The following is a 23240-nucleotide window of genomic DNA, read 5'->3' as shown; positions in this document are numbered from 1 at the left end:
TATATATATATTTTTTTTTAATTAACCAAAATTTTCCTTCTTCGAGGAGTCACTGTTTTTTGAGAGTATACTAACTGAGTATACTAAATGGACTAACTTGCAATATAGAAGTTACGAAGTTTAAAGACGCTTTCAGCTATTGTTACCACAACCCAAGTAATTCGATTGTGGATGACAGTCCTTAGGAGAAATTCCTACGCAATCCATGGTGCATGGTACATAAGATTCGACCTGGCCGTATATACTCCTAGTTGTTTGTTTATTTACTAAATACTGGCACGCAAAAATTTAAATAAACGCGTAATATTAATCTATATAACAACTTTTTGTTTAAATTGTTTTTTTTGTTTGTTTTGTACTATATAAGAAATCTTACTGGTATTTGAGAACAACAGTCAGTTAGTAAAAATTAAATTTAGATTAACAAAACCATTTCACTTCGTTATAGTTTGTGTTGTGTCGGTTCACGTTTGGAATTTTCCATATAACCGGCCCACATTTACCAAACTCGGCTGGAAGTATAATAAGTGGTGTTAGTACAGAGTTATTGCAAAATATACCTAGTTAAATACTGTCACGAAAAAATGTAAACAAACTCATAATATTTTTTCATATCACTATGTTTGTTTAAATGAATTTTTTGTTTTGAACTATATAAGAAACCTTTCTGATATTTGTGAACTATAGTCAGTTAGTAAAAATGAAATTTAGATTAACAAAACAATTTCTTTCCGCTATAGTTGTAGTTTGTGTTGTCGGGCCAAGTTTGGAAATTTCCATAACAGGCCTAGATTTACTAAATTCTGCTGGGAGTATAATAAGTGGTATTACTACAGAGTTATTACAAAATCTACCAAGTCCATCTCTCCTGTTTTCAGCAACCAAACAGGTGTTGTTTGGTCTTCCCGAGCTGGCTGTATTTAAAGTTATTAACGAGTTGTGTGAGTATAATAAGTTCTACCGTTGGAAATTTTAAAAAAGTCTCATTTTCGTAAAAACGTTGTTTTATTTATTGAAGTTTAGGGAGAATAGAATATATATTTTGCCACCTTATTGCAACATCAAATTCATTAAACATAAATACATATATAATTATATTTGTAATTTGGAAGTATCATTTCTTTGAAAGTTAACTTAGAATTTGTCTTGTGTTGTTCCGGAACGAACTAGTTCTAATGAACAATTGGCGTACTTTACGTAAATATAACTCATGAAATTACACCCTCACATGGAAGAAACAAGTAAGGAAAGGTTAAAGTCGAGCCGGGCCGACTATATTATACCCTTCACTCCTGTGTAGACTAACATTTTTGCCACCATCTCAAATCCAACAAATGTATTGGAAGCTATAACATATGAAGGTTTATATTACCATATACATATCGTTATACATATTGTTAGCTTAATGTGTAAAGGTGCTAAGTCAAATTTTTGAAATTTTACAGGAGAGACAAAAAATAATAAGTTGTGAAATAAACCTATTTTCGAAAAACTGTAAATGTAGTTACCATAAATGCCTCACTGTTACCATAAACGCCGATGGCAAGGTATCTTAAAACCTCCTAACACCATCTTCTAAATTGTATGTAAGTCCATACGTGGTATATATTAAATCAAAAAAGATCGATCCAATACGTATATAATTCAGTTTGACAAAGTAGACATAAAATTTTGACAAAATTTTCTACAGAAATAAAATTTTAACAAAATTTTCTATAGAAATAAAATTTTAACAAAATATTCTATAGAAATAAACTTTTGACAAAATTTTCTATAGAAATAAAATCTTGGTCAAATCTGGAGAATGTTTTATATGGGGGCTATATATAATTATGGACCGATATGGGCCAATTCTGGCACGGTTGTTAAAGATCATATACTAACACCATGTACCAAATTTCAGGCGGATAGGATGAAATTTGCTTCTCTTTGAGGTTCCGCAACCCAAATCTGGGGATCGGTTTATATGGGCGCTATATATAATTATGGACCGATGTGGACCAATTTTTGCACGGTTGTTAGAGACCATGTACCAAATTTCAGCCGGATCGGATGCAATTTGCTCCTCTTTGAGGCTTCGCAAGCCAAATCTGGAGATCGGTTATATGGGGTCTATATATAATTATGGACCGATGTGCACCAATTTTTGCATGGTTGTTAGAGACCACATATCAACGTCATGTACCAAATTTCATCCGAATCGGATGAAATTTGCTTCTCTTTGAGGCTCCGCAAGCCAAATCTGGGGATCGGTTTATATGGGGGCTATATATAATTAAGGACCGATATGGGCCAATTTTTGCATGGTTGTTAGAGACCATATACCAAAACCATGTACCAAATTTCAGCCGGATCGGATGAAATTTACTTCTCTGTTAGGCTCCGCAAACCAAATCTGGGGATCGGTTTATATGGGGGCTATATATAATTAAGGACCGATAAGGACCAGTTTTTGCATGGTTGTTAGAAACCATATACCAACACCATGTACCAAATTTCAGCCGGATCGGGTAAAATTTACTTCTCTTTTAGGCTCCGCAAGCCAAATCTGGTGATCGGTTTATATGGGGGCTATATATAATTATGGACCGATGTGGACCAATTTTTGCATGGTTGTTGGATACCATATACCAACTCCATGTACCAAATTTCAGCCGGATCGGATGAAATTTACTTCTTTTTTAGGCTCCGCAAGCCAAATCTGGGGATCGGTTTATATGGGGGCTATATATAATTATGGACCGATGTGGCCCATTTTCAATACCATCCGCCCTACATCGATAACAACTACTTGTGCCAAGTTTCAAGTCGATAGCTTGTTTCGTTCGGAAGTTAGCGTGATTTCAACAGACGGACGGACGGGCATGCTTAGATCGACTCAGAATTTCACCACGACCCAGAATATATATACCTTATGGGGTCTTAGAGCAATATTTCGATGTGTTACAAATGGAATAACAAAGTTAATATACCCCCATCATATGATGGAGGGTATAACAAGTAAGGAAAGTCTAAAGTCGGGCGGGGCCGACTATATTATACACTGCACCACTTTGTAGATCTAAATTTTCGATACCATATCACATCCGTCAAATTTGTTGGGAGCTATATATAAAGGTTTGTCCCAAATACATACATTTAAATATCAGTCGATCTGGACAGAATTTGGTAGACTTCTACAAAATCTATAGACTCAAAATTTAAGTCGGCTAATGCACTAGGGTGGAACACAATGTTAGTAAAAAAATATGGGAAACATTTAAATCTGAAGCAATTTTAAGGAAACTTTGCAAAAGTTTATTTATGATTTATCGCTCGATATATATGTATTAGAAGTTAAGGAAAATTAGAGTCATTTTTACAACTTTTCGACTAAGCAGTGGCGATTTTACAAGGAAAATGTTGGTATTTTGACCATTTTTGTTGAAATCAGAAAAACATATATATGGGAGCTATATCTAAATCTGAACCGATTTCAATCAAATTTGGTACGCATAGCTACAATGCTAATTCTACTCTCTGTGCAAAATTTCAACTAAATCGGAGTTAAAAATTGGCCTCTGTGGTCATATGAGCGTAAATCGGGCGAACGATATATATGTGAGCTATATCTAAATCTGAACCGATTTCAATCAAATTTGGTACGCATAGCTACAATGCTAATTCTACTCTCTGTGCAAAATTTCAACTAAATCGGAGTTAAAAATTGGCCTCTGTGGTCATATGAGTTTAAATCTGGCGAAAGCTATATATGGGAGCTATATCCAAATCTGAACCGATTTCAACCAAATTTGGCACGCATAGCTACAATGCTAATTCTACTCTCTGTGCAAAATTTCAACTAAATCGGAGCAAAAAATTGGCCTCTGTGGTCATATGAGCGTAAATCGGGCGAACGATATATATGTGAGCTATATCTAAATCTGAACCGATTTCAATCAAATTTGGTACGCATAGCTACAATGCTAATTCTACTCTCTGTGCAAAATTTCAACTAAATCGGAGTTAAAAATTGGCCTCTGTGGTCATATGAGTTTAAATCGGGCGAAAGCTATATATGGGAGCTATATCCAAATCTGAACCGATTTCAACCAAATTTGGTACACATAGCTACAATGCTAATTCTACTCTCTGTGCAAAATTTCAACTAAATCGGAGTTAAAAATTGGCCTTTGTGGTCATATGAGTGTAAATCGGGCGAAAGCTATATATGGGAGCTATATCCAAATCTGAACCGATTTCAACCAAATTTGGCACGCATAGCTACAATGCTCATTCTACTCCCTGTGCAAAATTTCAATTAAATCGGAGTAAAAGATTGGCCACTGTGGTCATATGAGTGTAAATCGGGCGAAAGCTATATATGGGAGCTATATCTAAATCTGAACCGATTTCAATAAAATTTGGCACGCCTACTAATTGTGCTCCCTGTGCAAAATTTCAACCAAATTGGGGTAAATTTCTGGCTTCTGGGACCGTATTAGTCCATATCGGGCGAAAGATATATGGGAGCTATATCTAAATCTGAACCGATTTCTTCCAAAATCAATAGGTATCTATTCTGAGCCAAAACCCATACTTATGCCAAGTTTGAAGTCGATTGGACTAAAACTGTGACCTAGACTTTGATTACAAAAATGTGTTCACGGACAGACGGACATGGCTATATCGACTCAGGAGCCCACCCTGAGAATTTTTGCCAAAGACACCATGTGTCTATCTTGTCTCCTTCTGGGTGTTGCAAACATATGCACTAACTTATAATACCCTGTTCCACAGTGTGGCGCAGGGTATAAAAACAACATGTATTTTCTTCGTTATAGTTGTTTTATGACTTACGATAGCACTTTTTCTGAAGTTAAAAACCATTTTTTTTTTCTGACTTAGCACTTTTTATGTAACATATTTCTCCACAATAATAAGTACTCAGTTGAAGTTTTAAATGAAGATATGGATACGATCTCCTTTATTGTTACAGAGATATATATAACTACATAAATACAGTCTTACAATAATATTTAACACTAGTTTACACTGAAAATGTACACTTGATGGGAGTCGACTTTTGATCTGCCGAATTCGAAAAAAAATGTTTAAATTTTTTTTATGGAACAGTTTTTGAGATATCCCATTATTTTTAGTTTTTCGCTCTTTTTTCACTATAGAAAAAAGTTAGAAATGTCCGATTATTTCGTTCAAAAAATATCGATGCGAAAACCCAAATTTTCAAAAAATCGTGTTTTACAATGGACCTTTTCCGCCAGATAAGTATAAATCATTGGGGGTTTCCGTTGTCAAACCATGCAAATATGAGCCACTCACCACACAAAAATGCCTCTCGGCCACAGAGAAATACATTTTTGTGTGGTGAGTGCTTATAACTTTATCATTTTTCGGTCGTTTTTCTTCTAGTTGGTCTTATTACTTACGTTAGAGTATCATCTATAAGACCATGGAGAGAAAAATTAAAATACGATTTTTTGTTTGTTATTGTTGGTTGCACCACGGTGGCTATATAAAAGTAGGTCACTTGTTATTGAGTTAAACATAGTGATAAGAGAGAAGTTCACCACTGTGGTATCACAATCGATTGAATAGCCTAAGGGAGCCTGAATACCTAACATAACCTAACCTAACCTATGAACACATGAGGCCAAAGTTTCATTCTGATTTATTTGAAATTTCGCTCTGAGGGTAAAATTAATATTTTAATAAATTGTGCCAAATTTAGTTCAAATTGACTAGGATTTAGATATAGCTCCCATATATTTGTACTCCTGATTTGGGGAAATATAATGTTAAATTCCATATTTTACACCAAATTTTACACCAGTTGACTTGATATTTTACACAGAGAATATATTTAACATTCTGTTTAAGTGTGTCGAATGTGATCCAAATCGGTTCAGATTTAGGTAGAGCCCCATATATATGTTCTTCCCATTTAGGAAAAAATGGCCAAAATACCAACATTTTACACAAATAACAGGTTGGCTGATAAGTTCCCGCTCTGACACATAGATGGCGCCGTTAGTATTAAATGCATATTATTTTTATATAGTGCCAACTTTCAAATGATTCGTGTCAGACGTGATTTAACGTCTGTAAGTCAATTAGTTTGTGAGATAGAGCGTCTTTGGTGAAGCAACTTTTGTTATTGTGAAAAAAATGGAAAAAAGGAATTTCATGTTTTGATAAAATACTGTTTTCTGAAGGGGAAAAATACGGTGGAAGCAAAAACTTGGCTTGATAATGAGTTTCCGGACTCTGCCCCAGGGAAATCAAAAATAATTGATTGGTATGCAAAATTCAACCGTGGTGAAATGAGCACGGAGGACGGTGAACGCAGTGGACGCCCGAAAGAGGTGGTTACCGACGAAAACATCAAAAAAATCCACAAAATGATTTTGAATGACCGTAAAATGAAGTTGATCGAGATAGCAGAGGCCTTAAAGATATCAAAGGAACGTGTTGGTCATATGATTCATCAATATTTGGATATGCGGAAGCTCTGTGCAAAACGGGTGCCGCGCGAGCTCACATTTGACCAAAAACAACAACGTGTTGATGATTCTAAGCGGTGTTTGCAGCTGTTAACACGTAATACTCCCGAGTTTTTCCGTCGATATGTGACAATGGATATGTGACAATGGATGAAACATGGCTCCATCACTACACTACTGAGTCCAATCGACAGTCGGATGAGTGGACAGCGACCGGTAAACAGTCTCCAAAGCGTGGAAAGACTCAAAAGTCCGCTGGCAAAGTAATGGCCTCTGTTTTTTGGGATGCGCACACGGATGAAAAAGACTGTTTTTCATATGTTTGGCTATAAACATTATATGTTTGGAACACAAATTTTTAAACACAATATTTTTGAGTGCAAGCATATAATGTTCATAAACTAGCATAACATGTTTGGGACATATATGTTAATATGTTAGAACATATTATGTTTGGGACATAAAATGTTTGTAAATATAATATGCTTGGATGCAAACATATATTAATTTAGAAATAGCCTATAAACATATATGTGTTTAGTAGCTTGGAGCGCTATTTAACAGGGAGCGATATTGAATTAAGTTGGTGGTTGTTGCTTGTTATTACAAAATTAACATTTTATTTTTCCTTGGGCAATTGATCAGCTACTTCTTTGATCCTTACAAACTGTGTGGTCCGCTGTTCGAATCCCCGTCCGGCAAAAGGTAAAATTAAAATAAAAAAAAATCATACAATTGAATAATTTCTTCTACAACGTTTGTATTACAGAAAAAGGTGCTAAGAACTAAAAAAAATCTCGTGGAAGTGAGTAAGATGTGGGGGAATATACAATTGGGCAGAAACAAAATTTTGAGCATTCAGGTCGAAAACCTATGTTGTTAGCACCTATATTACCTGTTTATTTTCATAATTCATTATGATGGTAAATATATAAATAAATAAATAAAATTTTGAGAATTTTTTTTAAGCATATAATAATTTTGGGTGCAAAATGCTTCCAAACATATTATATGTTCATATAATAACATATTGCTTTTTGGAAGACAACATTATTGAATTTGGATGCAAAAATACAAAATGTTTGGAACTTAGACTACCCAAACATATATCGTTTAGACCAATATGCTTTCAAACATATTATATATTGGAAGAGATCAAACATATAAATGTTTGGCAAAACCCAAAAATGTATATGCTTGAAGCAAAATATGTTTGGGAGTATATGTTACAGAAGCGATTTTTTGTGAGCGTGCATGGAATAATTTTTATCGATTATCTTGAGAAGGGAAAAAACATCAACAGTGACTATTATATGGCGTTATTGAAGCGTTTGAAGGTCGAAATCGCGGCAAAACGGCCTCATATAAAGAAGAAAAAAGTGTTGTTCCACCACGACAACGCACCGTGCTACAAGTGATTGAGAACGATGTCAAAAATTCATGTGACAATGGATGAATATGTGACAATGAATGAAACATGGCTCCATCACTACACTCCTGAGTCCAATCGACAGTCGGCTGAGTGGACAGCGACCGGTGAACCGTCTCCAAAGCGTGAAAAGACTCAAAAGTCCGCTGGCAAAGTAATGGCCTCTGTTTTTTGGGATGCGCATGGAATAATTTTTATCGATTATCTTGAGAAGGGAAAAACCATCAACAGTGACTATTATATGGCGTTATTGAAGTGTTTGAAGGTCGAAATCGCGGCAAAACGGCCTCATATGAAGAAGAAAAAAGTGTTGTTCCACCACGACAACGCACCGTGCTACAAGTGATTGAGAACGATGTCAAAAATTCTTGAATTGGGCTTCGAATTGCTTCGCCACCCACCGTATTCTCCAGATCTGGCCCCCAGCGACTTTTTCTTGTTCTTAGACCTCAAAAGAATGCTCACAGGGAAAAAAATTGGCTGCAATGAAGAGGTGATTGCCGAAACTGAGGCCTATTTTGAGGCAAAACCGAAATGGTATCAAAAAATTGGAAGGTCGTTATAATCGTTGTATCTCTCTGGAAGGGAACTATGTTGAATAATAAAAACGAATTTTGACAAAAAAAAATGTGTTTTTCTTTGTTAAACCGGGGACTTATCAGCCAACCTGTTACAGTTATACCCATTAGGGTAGCTAGACAATTTTCTTAGCTAAAAATTTATAGATTGAACTTACAGGTTCAATTAATGTTTTATTTTATAGAAATAGATAAAAAGTCAGACATCAAAATAACTAGACAATTAATTTATAATAAAGCAACTAAAAGTGGTTCCACACTTTTTGGCAGCAAAAAAATGTTCCCCAGTGTTGGCTTGCGGAGTCACAAATTATTATACATTATTGGTTCCCCGAACACAGCTAGTTAGGCTAGGTTAAAGTAGCAGACCGATTAAGATTCAGGCTCACTTAGACTATCAGTCCATTGTGATACCACATTAACTAAAAGTACCTATTACATATGGGCACTTCTAGTTTTAACCGCTGAACCTTCTTGATTATTTTTCTTTGTTGAACCAACTAGATTGTTCCAAAAACATTAGCAGACTGCTTAAGTTAACGTTTTCCAGATCCGCCAGTAATCTGAAGCTATATGCTCCTAAAAGTTGCTTGCGCTTTACATAAAATGCAGGGCACTCACACAGGAGGTGTTTAATTGATTCCTTTTCCTCCGCATCATGACAGCTCATTCAATAGTCATTATACTTCGCGCCTATAGTTTTTGCAAAATCGCCTATCAGAGAGCGACCCGTTATATCAGATATCAGGAGTGATATCTGACGTCTCGAGAACACTAACATAGCATAGCTAGTGTGCGGTTTAAGTTTAATTGGGGCCATATTTGCTTGGTGTCGTTACAGCCCTTGCAATTCTCCCATCGAACATTTGACATCATAACAGCCTTCTCACGCAGCATGAGCTTGCAGGTAGCCAGGGGCATACCAACAGATTCTAGTTCCCCTGGAATATGTAAGGTAGTCCCTAGCCTTGCCAATTCATCCGCTTCGCAGTTCCCCGGTATGTTCCTATGGCCAGGCACCCACATTAGGTGAATATTGTACTGCTCAGCCATCTCATTGAGAGCTAGTTACACATACGATTGCTACGAATACAATTTTAAAGAGGAATTGGAGAAAACGTTGCAAAGAAACCAGCCAACATGCAACTTAGATAACGAACATGTGTTAAGCTTAAGTCGTGCACTTTTATCTAAACAAGAAGTAGAGGCAATTTGGACATCTTGTTATAATTACAAAGTCTTTGATTAAATGTCGTGCGAATCTAGACACCCAAAATTTTTATCCGATTTGCCTGCAATTGTAAATTTAGATGTATTTTAAGGCCACGAACAATGGGGATCTATAGCCGATCCCCATTGGATCGGCTATAGAGTCCGTCCATGACATATACGGAAATTCTCGTAATTAATGGCGGATTCTTCTCACCGTAATATTCCTAATACTACAATGGTTACAGGAAACTATTCGTCCGACGACAATAATAAGTGAAATAGTTGGTTACTACAATGAATTTCCCCGTAAACGATGAAATAGTTTGTAGTATTAATGGAAAATATAATTGTCTCCCAAATGTAATGTTTCGTTATATATATGTATATAAAAGGGTTCAGGTTTTTTCTTTAAAAGAAGTTCATAAAATTAACATCCTACTAAATCGTTTTAACCTCTTAAAAATTTGTTTCAAATTATCAGGCTCTATCTATATGGGCTCGGATGAATTGGAACCACGTATAGTTCCTAATATGGGCGAAATGACCATACAACTGAAATCTCCGTGTTCCAGTATCAGTCTGCCAATTAATCAGACCGAGAATTTACTGCTAATTCCAGAATTTGACATATCAAAGAAGGTGGTTATTTATGTATCTGGATGGTTGTCTAATGTCGATGATGATAAAATAGAAGAACTAGCAAGAGCTTATAATTGCCGAGGTGATTACAATTTTATGGTAAGCCAATCGAAAGTAATATTGCTTTCAATCCAAGTAATTCGTATTATTTCTCAACAAAGGCTTTAAATGCGTCGAATTTTATACAAACCCTTTACACATGGTCTGCCTTCAATACGGAAGAAGTGGGTGCAATACTGGGCCAAGGAATTGTAAAAATAGCGAGCAAAATACCCATCGGGAATATACACTTGATTGGCCATAGTCTTGGTGCTCATATAGTGGGAAAAGCAGGTCGCGAATTTACTGCACAGACAAATCAAACTCTTCCACGTATAACAGGCCTGGATCCAGCCAATCCATGTTTCAATCAAGGTGAAGCCCTTTCCGGCCTATATCGTGGTGATGCTGCTTTTGTTGATGTTATTCATTCTAATCCTGGAGTTCTTGGTAAAGCTCATCCCATTGGTGATGCTGACTTCTATCCCGAAGGTTTGGGGTCAATTAAACCGGGATGCATAATGTTCGGTTGCTCTCATAGCCGCGCCGTTGATTACTATTTGGAGACAATTTTTCCGGGTAACGAAATGAATTTCTTAGCGAAACGTTGTAATTCATTACAAGGTTATAATGCTGGCCAATGCAATGGTCCTGAGTATCCTATGGGTATTGCAACTCCTTCGAATTTAAAGGGAGATTATTTTCTGTCAGTGAATCGTGAGTCTCCATTTGGCAAAAATGCTTCAGATATTGTTTCTATCAATCATACAACTTGTGGTTTTTGTAATATCTAATAGATACAATATAAAATTGTATTTGAACTTTCAATATGATAAAATTAATAAAGATGAAAATAAAACAATTATATATGGCCATAAGTTCGGGCGAGCCGAATCTTATGTACCCTCCACCATGGATTGCGTAGAAACTTCTACTAAAGATTGTGATTGTGCTAATACTTACCGATGGCCAGGTATCTTAAAACTTCTTAACACCGTCTTCCAAATTGTAAGTTAGTCAAATAATTACGAACCGATAAGAACTTTTGCGCAATATTTAGAGAGCCAGAATTGAAATATGGCGGTCACTTTATACACGGAAAGAAGAGTTTTCTTTTCTAAGGAACAAAATTTTAGACAAACGAAGATTTCTTTTGACGCTAAACACTTTACTTTAGAAGCAAATAAAACAGATTAGAGACCAATGTTACAAGAAAACAAGTAAGGAAAGTCTAAAGTCGGGCGGGGCCGACTATATTATACCCTGCACCACTTTGTAGATCTACATTTTCGATACCATATCACATCCTTCAATAAAGGTTTGTCCAAAATACATACATTTAAATATCACTCGATTTGGACCGAATTTGATAGACTTTTACAAAATCTATAGACTCAAAATTTAAGTTGGCTAACGCACTAGGGTGGAACACAATGTTAGTAAAAAAATATGGGAAACATTTAAATCTGAAGCAATTTTTAGGAAACTTGGCAAAATTTAATTTATGATTTATTGCTCGATGTAAAGGGTGATTCTTTTGAGGTTAGGATTTTCATGCATTAGTATTTGACAGATCACGTGGGATTTTAGACATGGTGTCAAAGAGAAAGATGCTCAGTATGCTTTGACATTTCATCATGAATAGACTTACTAACGAGCAACGCTTGCAAATCATTGAATTTTATTACCAAAATCAGTGGCAGAAAATCCGCTTTTTTATCGACAAATTTTGTTCAGCGATGAGGCTCATTTCTGGTTGAATGGCTACGTAAATAAGCAAAATTGCCGCATTTGGAGTGAAAAGCAACCAGAAGCCGTTCAAGAACTGCCCATGCATCCCGAAAAATGCACTGTTTGGTGTGGTTTGTACGCTGGTGGAATCATTGGACCGTATTTTTTCAAAGATGCTGTTGGACGCAACGTTACGGTGAATGGCGATCGCTATCGTTCGATGCTAACAAACTTTTTGTTGCCAAAAATGGAAGAACTGAACTTGGTTGACATGTGGTTTCAACAAGATGGCGCTACATGCCACACAGCTCGCGATTCTATGGCTATTTTGAGGGAAAACTTCGGAGAACAATTCATCTCAAGAAATGGACCGGTAAGTTGGCCACCAAGATCATGCGATTTGACGCCTTTAGACTATTTTTTGTGGGGCTACGTCAAGTCTAAAGTCTACAGAAATAAGCCAGCAACTATTCCAGCTTTGGAAGACAACATTTCCGAAGAAATTCGGGCTATTCCGGCCGAAATGCTCGAAAAAGTTGCCCAAAATTGGACTTTCCGAATGGACCACCTAAGACGCAGCCGCGGTCAACATTTAAATGAAATTATCTTCAAAAAGTAAATGTCATGGACCAATCTAACGTTTCAAATAAAGAACCGATGAGATTTTGCAAATTTTAGGCGTTTTTTTTTAAAAAAAAGTTATCAAGCTCTTAACAAATCACCCTTTATTAAAAGTTTAGGAAAATTAGAGTCATTTTTACAACTTTTCGACTAAGCAGTGGCGATTTTACAAGGAAAATGTTGGTATTTTGACCATTTTATATATATGGGAGCTATATCTAAATTTGAACCGATTTCAACCAAATTTGGCACGCATAGCTACAATGCTAATTCTACTCCCTGTGCAAAGTTTCAATTAAATCGGAGTAAAAGATTGGCCTCTGTGGTCATATGAGTGTAAATCGGGCGAAAGCTATATGTGGGAGATATATCTAAATCTGAACCGATTTCAACCAAATTTGGCACGCATAGCTACAATGCTAATTCTATACCCTGTGCAAAATTTCAACTAAATCGGAGTTAAAAATTGGCCTCTGTGGTCATATGAGTGTAAATCGGGCGAAAGCTATATATGAGAGCTATATCTAAATCTGAACCGATTTCAATAAAATTTGGCACGCATAGCTAAAATGCTAATTCTACTCCCTGTGCAAAATTTCAACTAAATCGGAGTTAAAAATTGGCCTCTGTGGTCATATGAGTATAAATCGGACGAAAGATATATATGGGAGCTATATCTAAATCTGAACCGATTTAGATGATATTTTGCAAGTTTTTCGAGACTCATAAAATATTCCGATGTACTGATTTTGAAGAACATCGGTTGATAAACACGCCAATTATGACCAGATCGGGGATAAATATATATAGCAGCTATATCTAAATCTGAACCGATTTTTTTCCAAAATCAATAGCGATTGTCTTTGTTCCAAAAAACGACCTTATGCCAAATTTGAGGACGATCGGACTTAAACTGCGACCTGTACTTTGCGCACAAAAATACATGAACAGACAGACAGACAGACGGACAGACAGACATACAGACGGACATCGCTAAATCGACTCAGAATTTAATTCTAAGACGATCGGTATACTAAACGATGGGTCTCAGACTTTTCCTTCTTGGCGTTACATACAAATGCACAAACTAATTATACCCTGTACCACAGTAGTGGTGAAGGGTATAAATACTTTATGTCAAAGGAAGATTTCGTTTGTCTAAAATTTCGTTCCTAAGGAAAGTATTTTTTCTTTGGGTGTATGGGGGCTATATACAATTATGAACTGATATGGACCAATTTTTGTGTGATTGGGGATCGGTTTATTTCAACCGGCTCGGATAAATTTTGCTCCGCCTAGAGGCTCCGAAAGTCAAATTTGGTGATCGGTTTATATGGGGGCTATATATAATTATGCACGTACCAAATTTCAACCGGACCGGATGAATGTTGCTCCTTCAAGAGGATCCGCAAGCCAAATCTGGGGTTCGGTTTATATGGGGGCTATACGTAAAAGTGGTCCAATATGGCCCATTTGCAATACCATCCGACTTACATCAATAACAACTACTTATGCCAAGTTTCAAGTCGATAGCTTGTTTCGTTCGGAAGTTAGCGTGATCTCCACAGACGGAAGGACAGCCGGACGGACGGACTTCGCTAGATCGACTCAGAATTTCACCACGATCCAGAATATATATACTTTACGGGGGTCTTAGACCAATATTTCGATGTGTTGCAAACGGAATGACAAAGTTAATATACCCCCCATCCTATGGTGGAGGGTATAAAAAATCTTCTTCCAAAATATAATGAAAGCGAAGTACAATTGCCACAAAAAAAATTAAATGTTTGGAAAATTGGTACCGCAAATAGTACCTTTTTACTATAAATATAAAAATTTATCTAAAAAATATCTATTGCTGTAAGAATTTTTGTTTCTAGTAACTTCTTTTCTTGTTTTATGTTGTTTTATACACGCAAAAAAATAATTCTTTCCTCCCAAACGAAATTTTAGACAAACAAAGTTCGTTTCTCATTTGCTTTTCGCTGTAAGGAAGTGTATTTGGAAGAAAAGTATATACTTTTTGTGATAAACGTTTATTCTTTTCCAGGATGTAAAAACAATTTCATAAAGACAAACTCAAAAAAAAAAACATTGTTTTGTTGCTAATTGCATTTTCCCTCACATCTTTCTCACATCCACGAGGTTTTTTAGTTCTTAACACCTTTTCCTGTAATACCAACAATGTAGAAGAAATTATACGATTTTATAAATTTTTAATTTTTTTTACCTTTCGCATGGACGGAGAATCGAACCGCGGACCATGCACTTTGTAAGCCAACACACTAACCACTGAGCTATGTACCTGTTATGGCCATCAATAGATAAATATCCATATAAGTTATATTTATATAGCATAGCTTGCGGCGCCCACGAACCGAATAAACAAAGTTTATTTAACAGAAACAAAGATTTAGTTTGGCACCGTGGAGCAGTGGTTGCTACGTCCGACTTGCATGCCAAGGGTCGTGGGTTCGATCCCTGCTTCAACCAAAGTTTTTTTTTTTTTCATATATATCAGATATGTTCGGAAGATTCCGAAAAAATGTTCAACATTACATTGTAGTATATTAAATTTTGAAATGTAAAATGTGTCTTATTAAAGACCTAAAGTCAGAAAAGAGCTGTGTTTGATATAAACGAAATGGACTGTGTTGTTGTTTCAAAAATAACTTTTTTTTATTGAAAAAATAAAAATTTTGTAACAAACCAATTGTTTTGGTGATAAAAGTTTAAAATTTTCGAAGCAATTCAAAAAACTTTAATAAAAGAAAAACGTTTTCGGTACACGTTTTCCAAACTTTTTTTCTTTGCGTGTACTTGTATGGAGAAATTAAAAACGCAGTTCAATTTGCCTAAATTTTAAATGCTGTGTTGTTGATGTGTATCGATCCATACAGTGATATTGGTCGCATATTTGAATTGATTTGAATTGTTGAGGTATTGAATTTTTATGTGAGTTTTCTGCAATTAAACGTAGTGTTGTGAATCGTGAGTGTCCAAAATATAAATCGTTAAGTATACATATACAGCCCCCATTTCAATCCAAAATCCCGAATTTTAATTCTTGAAAGTACACTGAAACAAATATGTTATATACGGCCGAAAGTTCGTCCAGGTCGAATCTTTTGTACCCTCCACCATGGATTTCATAGAGGCTTCTACTAAAGAATGTAATCCACAATCGAATTCCTTGGGTTGTGGCAAGACTTGCCGATGGCAAGGTATCTTAAACCTTCTTAAAATCATCTTCAAAATAGTAAGTTAGTCTATAGGGGGGTATAACCTCTCAAACTTGGACACTCTGAAAACCGGCACCTTCCAAAAGTCCCAAACACCTCAAAAAATAAATAAATAAAAAAATAAATGCAACATAATTATAGCAATTGCATGCATTTTATGGTTATTAGCTATTTAGATTCCAAAATTAATAAATTGAAAATATACCTTCACCCAAAACGAAATGATTAACAATCACTCAAAAAAACAAGTATATACGACCGTAAGTTCGGCCAGGCCGAATCTTATGTATCCTCCACCATGGATTGCGTAGAAAATTTTACGAAAGACTGTCATCCACAATCGAATTAATTGGGTTGTGGTATCTTAAAACTTCTTAACATCGTTTTCTAAATTGTTAGTTAGTCCATACGTGGTATATATTAGACAAAAAAGGTATGTATAGGTAAGTCTACAAATAATTACGAATTGATATGGGGTCGCTTGTATGTGGGCTACAATTATGAACTTGATATGGACCAATTTTTGTGTGATTGGGGATCGATTTATCTGAGGGCTATATATAACTATAGACCGATATGGACCTAGTTAGGCATGGTTGTTAACGGCCATATACTAGCACAATGTACCAAATTTCAACTGACTCGGATGAAATTTGCTCCTCCAAGTGGCTCCAAAACCAAATCTCGGGATCGGTTTATATGCGGCCTATATATGATTATGGACTGATATGGACCGCTTTTGGCATGGTTGTTAAATATCGTATACTACCACCACGTACCAAATTTAAACCAGATCGGATGAATTTTGCCTCTCCGAAAGGCACCCGGGGTCAAATCTGTGGATCGGTTTATATGGGGGCTATATATAATTATGGACTGATATGAACCAATTCCTGCATGGTTGTTGGATACCATATACTAACATCACGTACCAAATTTCAACAGAAACGGATGAATTTTGCTCTTCCAAGGGGCTCCGGAGGTCAAATCTGGTGATCGGTTTATATGGGGGCTATATATAATTATGGACCGATGTGGACCAATTTTTGCAAGTCATTAGAGACCATATACTAACACCATGTATCAAATTTCAGCGGGATCGGATGAAATTTGCTTCTCTTAGAGGCTCCGCAAGCAAAATCGGGGGATCGGTTTATATGGGGGCTATATGTAATTATGGACCGATGTGGACCAATCTTTGCATGGTTGTTAGAGACCATATATCAACACCATGTACCAAATTTCAGCCGGATCGGATGAAATTTGCTTCTCTTAGAGGCTCCACAAGCCAAATTTGGGGGTCCATCCGACCTACATCAATAGCAACTTCTTGTGCCAAGTTTCAAGTCAGCTTGACAGCTTGTTTCATTCGGAAGTTAGCGTGATTTCAACAGACGGACGGACGGACATGCTCAGATCGACTCAGAATATCACCAAGACCCAGAATATATATACTTTATGGGGTCTGAGAGCAATATTTCGATGTGTTACAAACAGAATGACAAAGTTAATATACCACCATCCAATGGTGGAGGGTATAAAAACATTCGAGCACAGGTAAAAGTGATTTTTTAAACTAGCTCAAAGAAAGATTTGCAAAAATCTAACTGATCTGTGATTGCTCCATTCTCTGAAAGCCACAATCTTTCAGCTTGATTTAGTTATTCGTACACGTACGAAAAAGAATGTTTTTCATATGTTTGAATGTAAAAATTATATGTTTGGAACTTAAATGTTCATAAACTAGCATAACATATTTGGGACATATATGTTAATATGTTAGGACATATTATGTTTGGGACATAAAATGTTTGTAAATATAATAGCTTAGATGCAAACATATATTAATTTAGAAATAGCCTATAAACATATATGTGTTTAGAAAGAGAGACCTAGAGAGTATGCTGCAAGTAAAATAATGGAAGTAAACAATTGGCTCCTTAAAAATATATCCACACAAAGAAAATTTCATTAACATTTTTTTCTACCAGTGTATGCCCTAAAGTGAAACATAATATGTTGGAACAATACAAACAATATTTTGTTTGGACCAATCCTGAAAATATATATGCTTGAAGCAAAATGTGTATGTGGTATATGTTACAGAAGCGATTTTTTTGAGGGTATATAAGTTTAAATAAAAAGTTGACAAAGGATTTTTTATTTATTTTTTTATTGTGTTTTCTGCTACTGTTAACAATAGGTATGTTCGTTACAATATATAATTATATATTTTTTTGTATAACTTTTGTTTTTTTTCTAATTTGCAATACACTTTTTCATATATAGACAAGATTTTTCTTTTTCACAAAAACTGCAAATTGAAGCATTTTAATGGAAAACATTTCTCATAAAGCCAATATGAAAACTGCTCAAAAGGGGAAACTTAAATATTAAAGGATTAGGAATTTAAGTTACATTTGTGTTCTTGTTCACTTATAAATTAAATAAATTATAAATTGTTTACTTACTATAAGACTATATACTAAATAAATAAATTGGAGCGGGAAAAAGAGAGATAGAGAGATACAAAAAGAAAAAAAAATGAAAAAATAGGTTCTGGAGTATTATTCTTGGTGTTGCAATAAAAGTTCATAAAGTCAATATTTATGCGCTTATCAAAAAGAAAAGTACTAAACAAACAATTTGTTATAAAATACTGGTTTTTATACAAATATGTAAATATTCATAACGAGTGTTTAACAAGGGGCTAGCAAATGGGTGGCAAGAAGGATAAACAATCGGGAATTATTCCACACCAATAATTTTCAAAAATTTTAAAAAAATATATGTATAAATATAAATTTGTTCATGTTTTTAGAAAAATTGGGAAAAAAATGTCTCAGTTCATTATACAAATAAATCTTTGGACATAACAAAAGAAAAATGTTGTTTTTTTCTCGAAACACTCTGGGGTTCCGTTACACAAAAAAAGTATTTTGGAGTTTTTTCCATTTTCTAAAAAGGAAGAGGTAGAGGATATAATTTCTTTAAATCCTTTCAACAAATCACATTGCAACTTTAAGTGATGCTTAAATTGAATTTGAAGCAATCATTTAGTTGTAGCCAAAAAATGGTAGCCAATTTTTGTGATTAACCGTAATTTGGTTATCCATCACAAAACAAAAACAAAAATTCAATTTCGATTTTGATCAAATCATTTCGGGGAAAACCATGACATGGTTCTGGGAGAGCCTTATTAGTCCAACGTTATGTGAGGATTTGTATATGTAAAACCTAGGAACTGTTTTTGATCCATGGATTGTAGTATATCCTTATCGATGGGGGTCAGACGTACACGTTCTCTTGTGAATACACGATCAAAGTATTGTGTATCCAGAGGATGTTTCTGTGGAAAGAGAGGGAAAGAGAAACAATCAATTAAGACTTTGATTATAAGTGTAGTCCATTTGATATACTTACAACTTGAGGTCTGCAAGGTGGCTCTATTAGTCGTTTTTCTAAAAGATTCCAATCGATGGGCCTAAAGAATACGTGTTCCACAACATCTCCAGCAGGACTGTATTGATTTCCAATACGTTTTGTGTGGTCTTTATCTAGCAGCTAAAATTGTTAAAAAAATAGATTAATTGTATTAAAGTCCATACATATAAGAAGTGAAAAAAAACTAAAGACTAGAGCGACCTAGGGAAGTTACACTGAAAAAACCTTGTCCAGTTCCAACGATTTTGTCTTTACACTAATGATTTTGGTATTGATTTCGAGACAAAGAAGCGCAGAATTGTGATAAATATACATTTAAGACACAATTCTCCTTAAAATTAAAGTTTTTATTACTTTATACTAGGAAACCATTTTGAATTCATTCGTTTTTATACCCTCCACCATAGGATGGGGGTATATTAACCTTGTCATTCCGTTTGTAACACATCGAAATATTGCTCTAAGACCCCATAAATTATATATATTCTGGGTCGTGGTGAAATTCTGAGTCAATCTGAGCATGTCCGTCCGTCCGTCTGTTGTAATCACGCTAACTTCCGAACGAAACAAGCTATCGACTTGAAACTTGGCACAAGTAGTTGTTATTAATGTAGGTCAGATGGTATTGCAAATGAGCCTTATCGGTCCACTTTTACGTATAGGGTGATACGGTCAAAATTTGGTCAAGGGAAAACGCGTGTAAATCGGTGAAATCGTTTATTTAAAAAATCAAATTAAATTTCTTTTTCAAGTTCAATTAGTATAAAATTCAGGAAAACTATTCAGTTAGGCTTTCGCTTTTCCAAATCCGAATTGCCGGGCCTCACGCTTGACGCCTGCCATCAGATTTTGTACAGCCACCTTGTCCACCTTCTTCGCGCAGAAAGCCAGTTTGCCTTGAACTGCTGCTCGTCCTTAGCAGTTTTTTTTGGTCTTCTTTAGGTTCCGCTTGACAATAGCCCAGTATTTCTCAATTGGGCGCAGCTCTGGCGTGTTGGGAGGGTTCTTGTCCTTGGAAACCACCTGCACGTTGTTGGCGGCGTACCACTCCATGGCCTTTTTACCGTAATGGCAAGATGCCAAATCCGGCCAAACCAGTACGGAGCAACCGTGTTTCTTCAGGAAAGGCAGCAGACGTTTATTCTAACACTCTTCCACGTAAATTTCTTGGTTGACAGTCCCGGAAGCTATGAAAATGCTCCACAGGTACAGATGGCTTGCCAAACCAGATATTTCTTTGCAAACTTTGACAGTTTTATGTGCTTGAAAATATCTGCTACCTTTCCCCATCCCTTTGCCGTATAAAACTCCTGTCCCGGAAGCTGCGTGTAGTCGGCTTTGACGTAGGTTTCGTCGTCCATTACCACACAGTCAAACTTCGTCAGCATAGTCGTGTACAGTCTCCGGGATCGCGCTTTGGCCGTCGTATTTTGTTTATCATCGCGACTTGGAGTCACTACTTTCTTGTAAGTCGATAGTCCGGCTCGTTTTTTGGCTCGATGCACTGTTGTAGACGATACACCCAGCTTATTTGCGGCATTTCGGAGAGAGAGGTTAGGGTTTCGCTTGAAACTACCGGTAACTCTCTTTGTCGTCTCAGCGGCTTCCGGTTTTCGATTTGCCCCCGATCCAGACTTTCTGGCTGTCGACAAACGTTCCCCAAACACTTTAATTACATTTGTAACGGTTGATTTGGCAACTTTTAGCGATTTTGCCAGCTTTGCGTGCGAGTAGCTCGGATTTTCGCGATGCGCGAGCAAAATTTTGATACGCTGCTCTTATTGCTTGGACGGCATTTTGACAACTGAAGAGTGAATTTCAAAATCACAATAGGAGCAACATTCTACACACACACACCTTCAAAATGAAGGGTGTTCAGGTTTTTAAATGCAAAATTGAAAGAAATACGTCAAGTTTATATTGACCAAATTTTGACCGTATCACCCTTTATAGCTCCCATATAAACGGACTTTGGCTTGCGATTGCTCTAAGAGAAGTAAATTTCATCCGATCCGCCTGAAATTTGGTACATGGTGTTAATATATGGCCTCAAACACCCATGCAAAAATTGGTCGAAATCGGTCAATAATTATATATAGGCCCCATATAAACCGATCACCAGATTTGACCTCCGGAGCCCCTTGGAAGAGCAAAATTGATCCGATACGGTTGAATTGGTACGTGATGTTAGTATATGGTATCCACCAACCATGCAGGAATTGGTACATATCAGTCCATAATTATATATAGCCCCCATATAAACCGATCCCCAGATTTGACCTCCTGTGCCTTTTGGAGAAGCAAAATTCATCCGATCTGGTTGAAATTTGGTACGTGGTGGTAGTATATGATATTTAACAAACATGCCAAAAGTGGTCCATATCAGTCCATAATCATATATAGCCACCATATAAACCGATCCCGAGATTTGGTTTTGGAGCCTCGTGGAGGAGCAAATATCATCCGAGTTGAAATTTGGTACATTGTGCTAGTATATGGCCGTAAACAACCATGCCTAACTAGGTCCTTATCGGTCTATAGTTATATATAGCCCTCAGATAAATCGATCCACAATCACACAAAAATTGGTCCATATCAAGTTCATAATTGTATATAGCCCCCATATAAGCGACCCCCATATTTCAATTTCCATGTCGATTCGTAATTATTTGTAGACTTACCTATACATAAATTTTTTGTCTAATATATATCACGTATAGACTAACTCACAATTTAGAAAACGATGTTAAGAAGTTTTAAGATACCACAACCCAAGTAATTCGATTGTGGATGACAGTCTTTCGTAGAAGTTTCTACGCAATCCATGGTGGAGGGTACATAAGATTCGGCCTGACCGAACTTACGGCCGTATATACTTGTTTTCTTGCTGTTTTATCCTTTAAAAATGTGTTAATTACAACTTCAATATTGAAAATCAGGCTCGACTACAAATACAAATTTTGCTATGTTTCAAGTACAAAACGTTTTAAAACAAGTATATATGCAGCAGTAAGTTCGGCCGGGCCGAATCTTAAATACCCACCACCATGAATCAAATATAATAGTTTACTTTGAAAACTGTTCGTCGTAGCGGGTTACTTGATAATATATAAGATTTCAGGGGGTTTGATGACAAATATTCTCCCAAGCAAATCAGTTCATCCAGTACGATTCCCAAAGATAAATTTAAAGATTCTACCTATGAAGACTAGATCAGATTCTGGATTTATAAGAACCAATTTTATTTGAGTTGTAGAGGAATCATAAACATATCGTGCAAATGATGAAAAAACGCCTTCATTTGAAATCTTAAATCTTTTTACCGCCATTATTTAAATGATAACGAGTAGTAAAATCTGGAAATTGTACTTTCAGTTTCAAGGAATTTTCATGAGCAGTGCGCCTGCTATACACTTAAAGTAGAGTTTTCTTTTCTGAGAAACGAAATTTTAGACAAGCAAAGTTTCCTTTTGACACAAATTTTGGAGACAATCGTTGAATTGCTTATCAAAAATTCGGATTAATTTGCTCTAAACGAAAATACTTTATACGAAAGGGTAATTTCGTTTGTCTAAAATTTCATTCTGGAGGAAAATATTTTTTCTTTGGGTGTAACCTCAAGAAGAGAAATCGGACTATATCGATGCCTTACCAAATGGATCGGCAAAACTAAATGCGATACATATTTTTAGGGTCTATAAAACAAGTATATTTACATTTTCGAGCAAATCGGATAAAAACGGTTTCTAGGCGTTAAATCGAGAGATCGGTCTATGTGGGGGCTATACCAAAACATGGG

General features: G+C 35.9%; 2 protein-coding genes across 4 annotated transcripts in view; one reads left to right on the top strand and one right to left on the bottom strand.

Annotated features, from left to right (window-relative positions):
- The first annotated feature begins 414 nt into the window (after positions 1–414).
- On the top strand, positions 415–11313 carry LOC142230547 (vitellogenin-1-like). Its single transcript, XM_075301190.1, has 4 exons — positions 415–532; positions 741–941; positions 10204–10460; positions 10523–11313. Exons 3-4 carry the CDS (start codon positions 10215–10217, stop codon positions 11192–11194), a joined length of 918 nt encoding a protein of 305 aa, XP_075157305.1. The 5' UTR covers positions 415–532; positions 741–941; positions 10204–10214; the 3' UTR covers positions 11195–11313.
- Positions 11314–18642: 7329 nt separating this feature from the next.
- Pkcdelta (Protein kinase C delta) overlaps positions 18643–23240 on the bottom strand; it is a 134194-nt gene continuing 129596 nt past the window's right edge. For all 3 annotated transcript variants that reach the window (XM_075302309.1, XM_075302306.1, XM_075302307.1), the window contains 2 exons: positions 19421–19561; positions 18643–19346 (listed from right to left, as the gene is read on the bottom strand). In XM_075302309.1, coding sequence (XP_075158424.1) covers positions 19197–19346; positions 19421–19561 — 291 coding nt within the window. In that variant the 3' untranslated portion in view covers positions 18643–19196. The remainder of the gene's footprint in view (positions 19347–19420; positions 19562–23240) is intronic.

Source organism: Haematobia irritans, chromosome 3, assembly GCF_050003625.1.
Source record: "Haematobia irritans isolate KBUSLIRL chromosome 3, ASM5000362v1, whole genome shotgun sequence".
NCBI lineage: Eukaryota > Metazoa > Arthropoda > Insecta > Diptera > Muscidae > Haematobia > Haematobia irritans.
Note: the sequence above shows the minus strand (reverse complement) of the source record. Positions and strands in the feature narration are given on the sequence as shown.

Coding starts and splice junctions, on each gene's coding strand:
- LOC142230547 (XM_075301190.1), top strand. CDS start 10,215: ATGGGCTCGGATGAATTGGAACCACGTATAGTTCCTAATATGGGCGAA. Junction 10,461..10,522: donor GAGGTGATTACAATTTTATG/GTAAGCCAATCG, acceptor TTCTCAACAAAG/GCTTTAAATGCGTCGAATTT.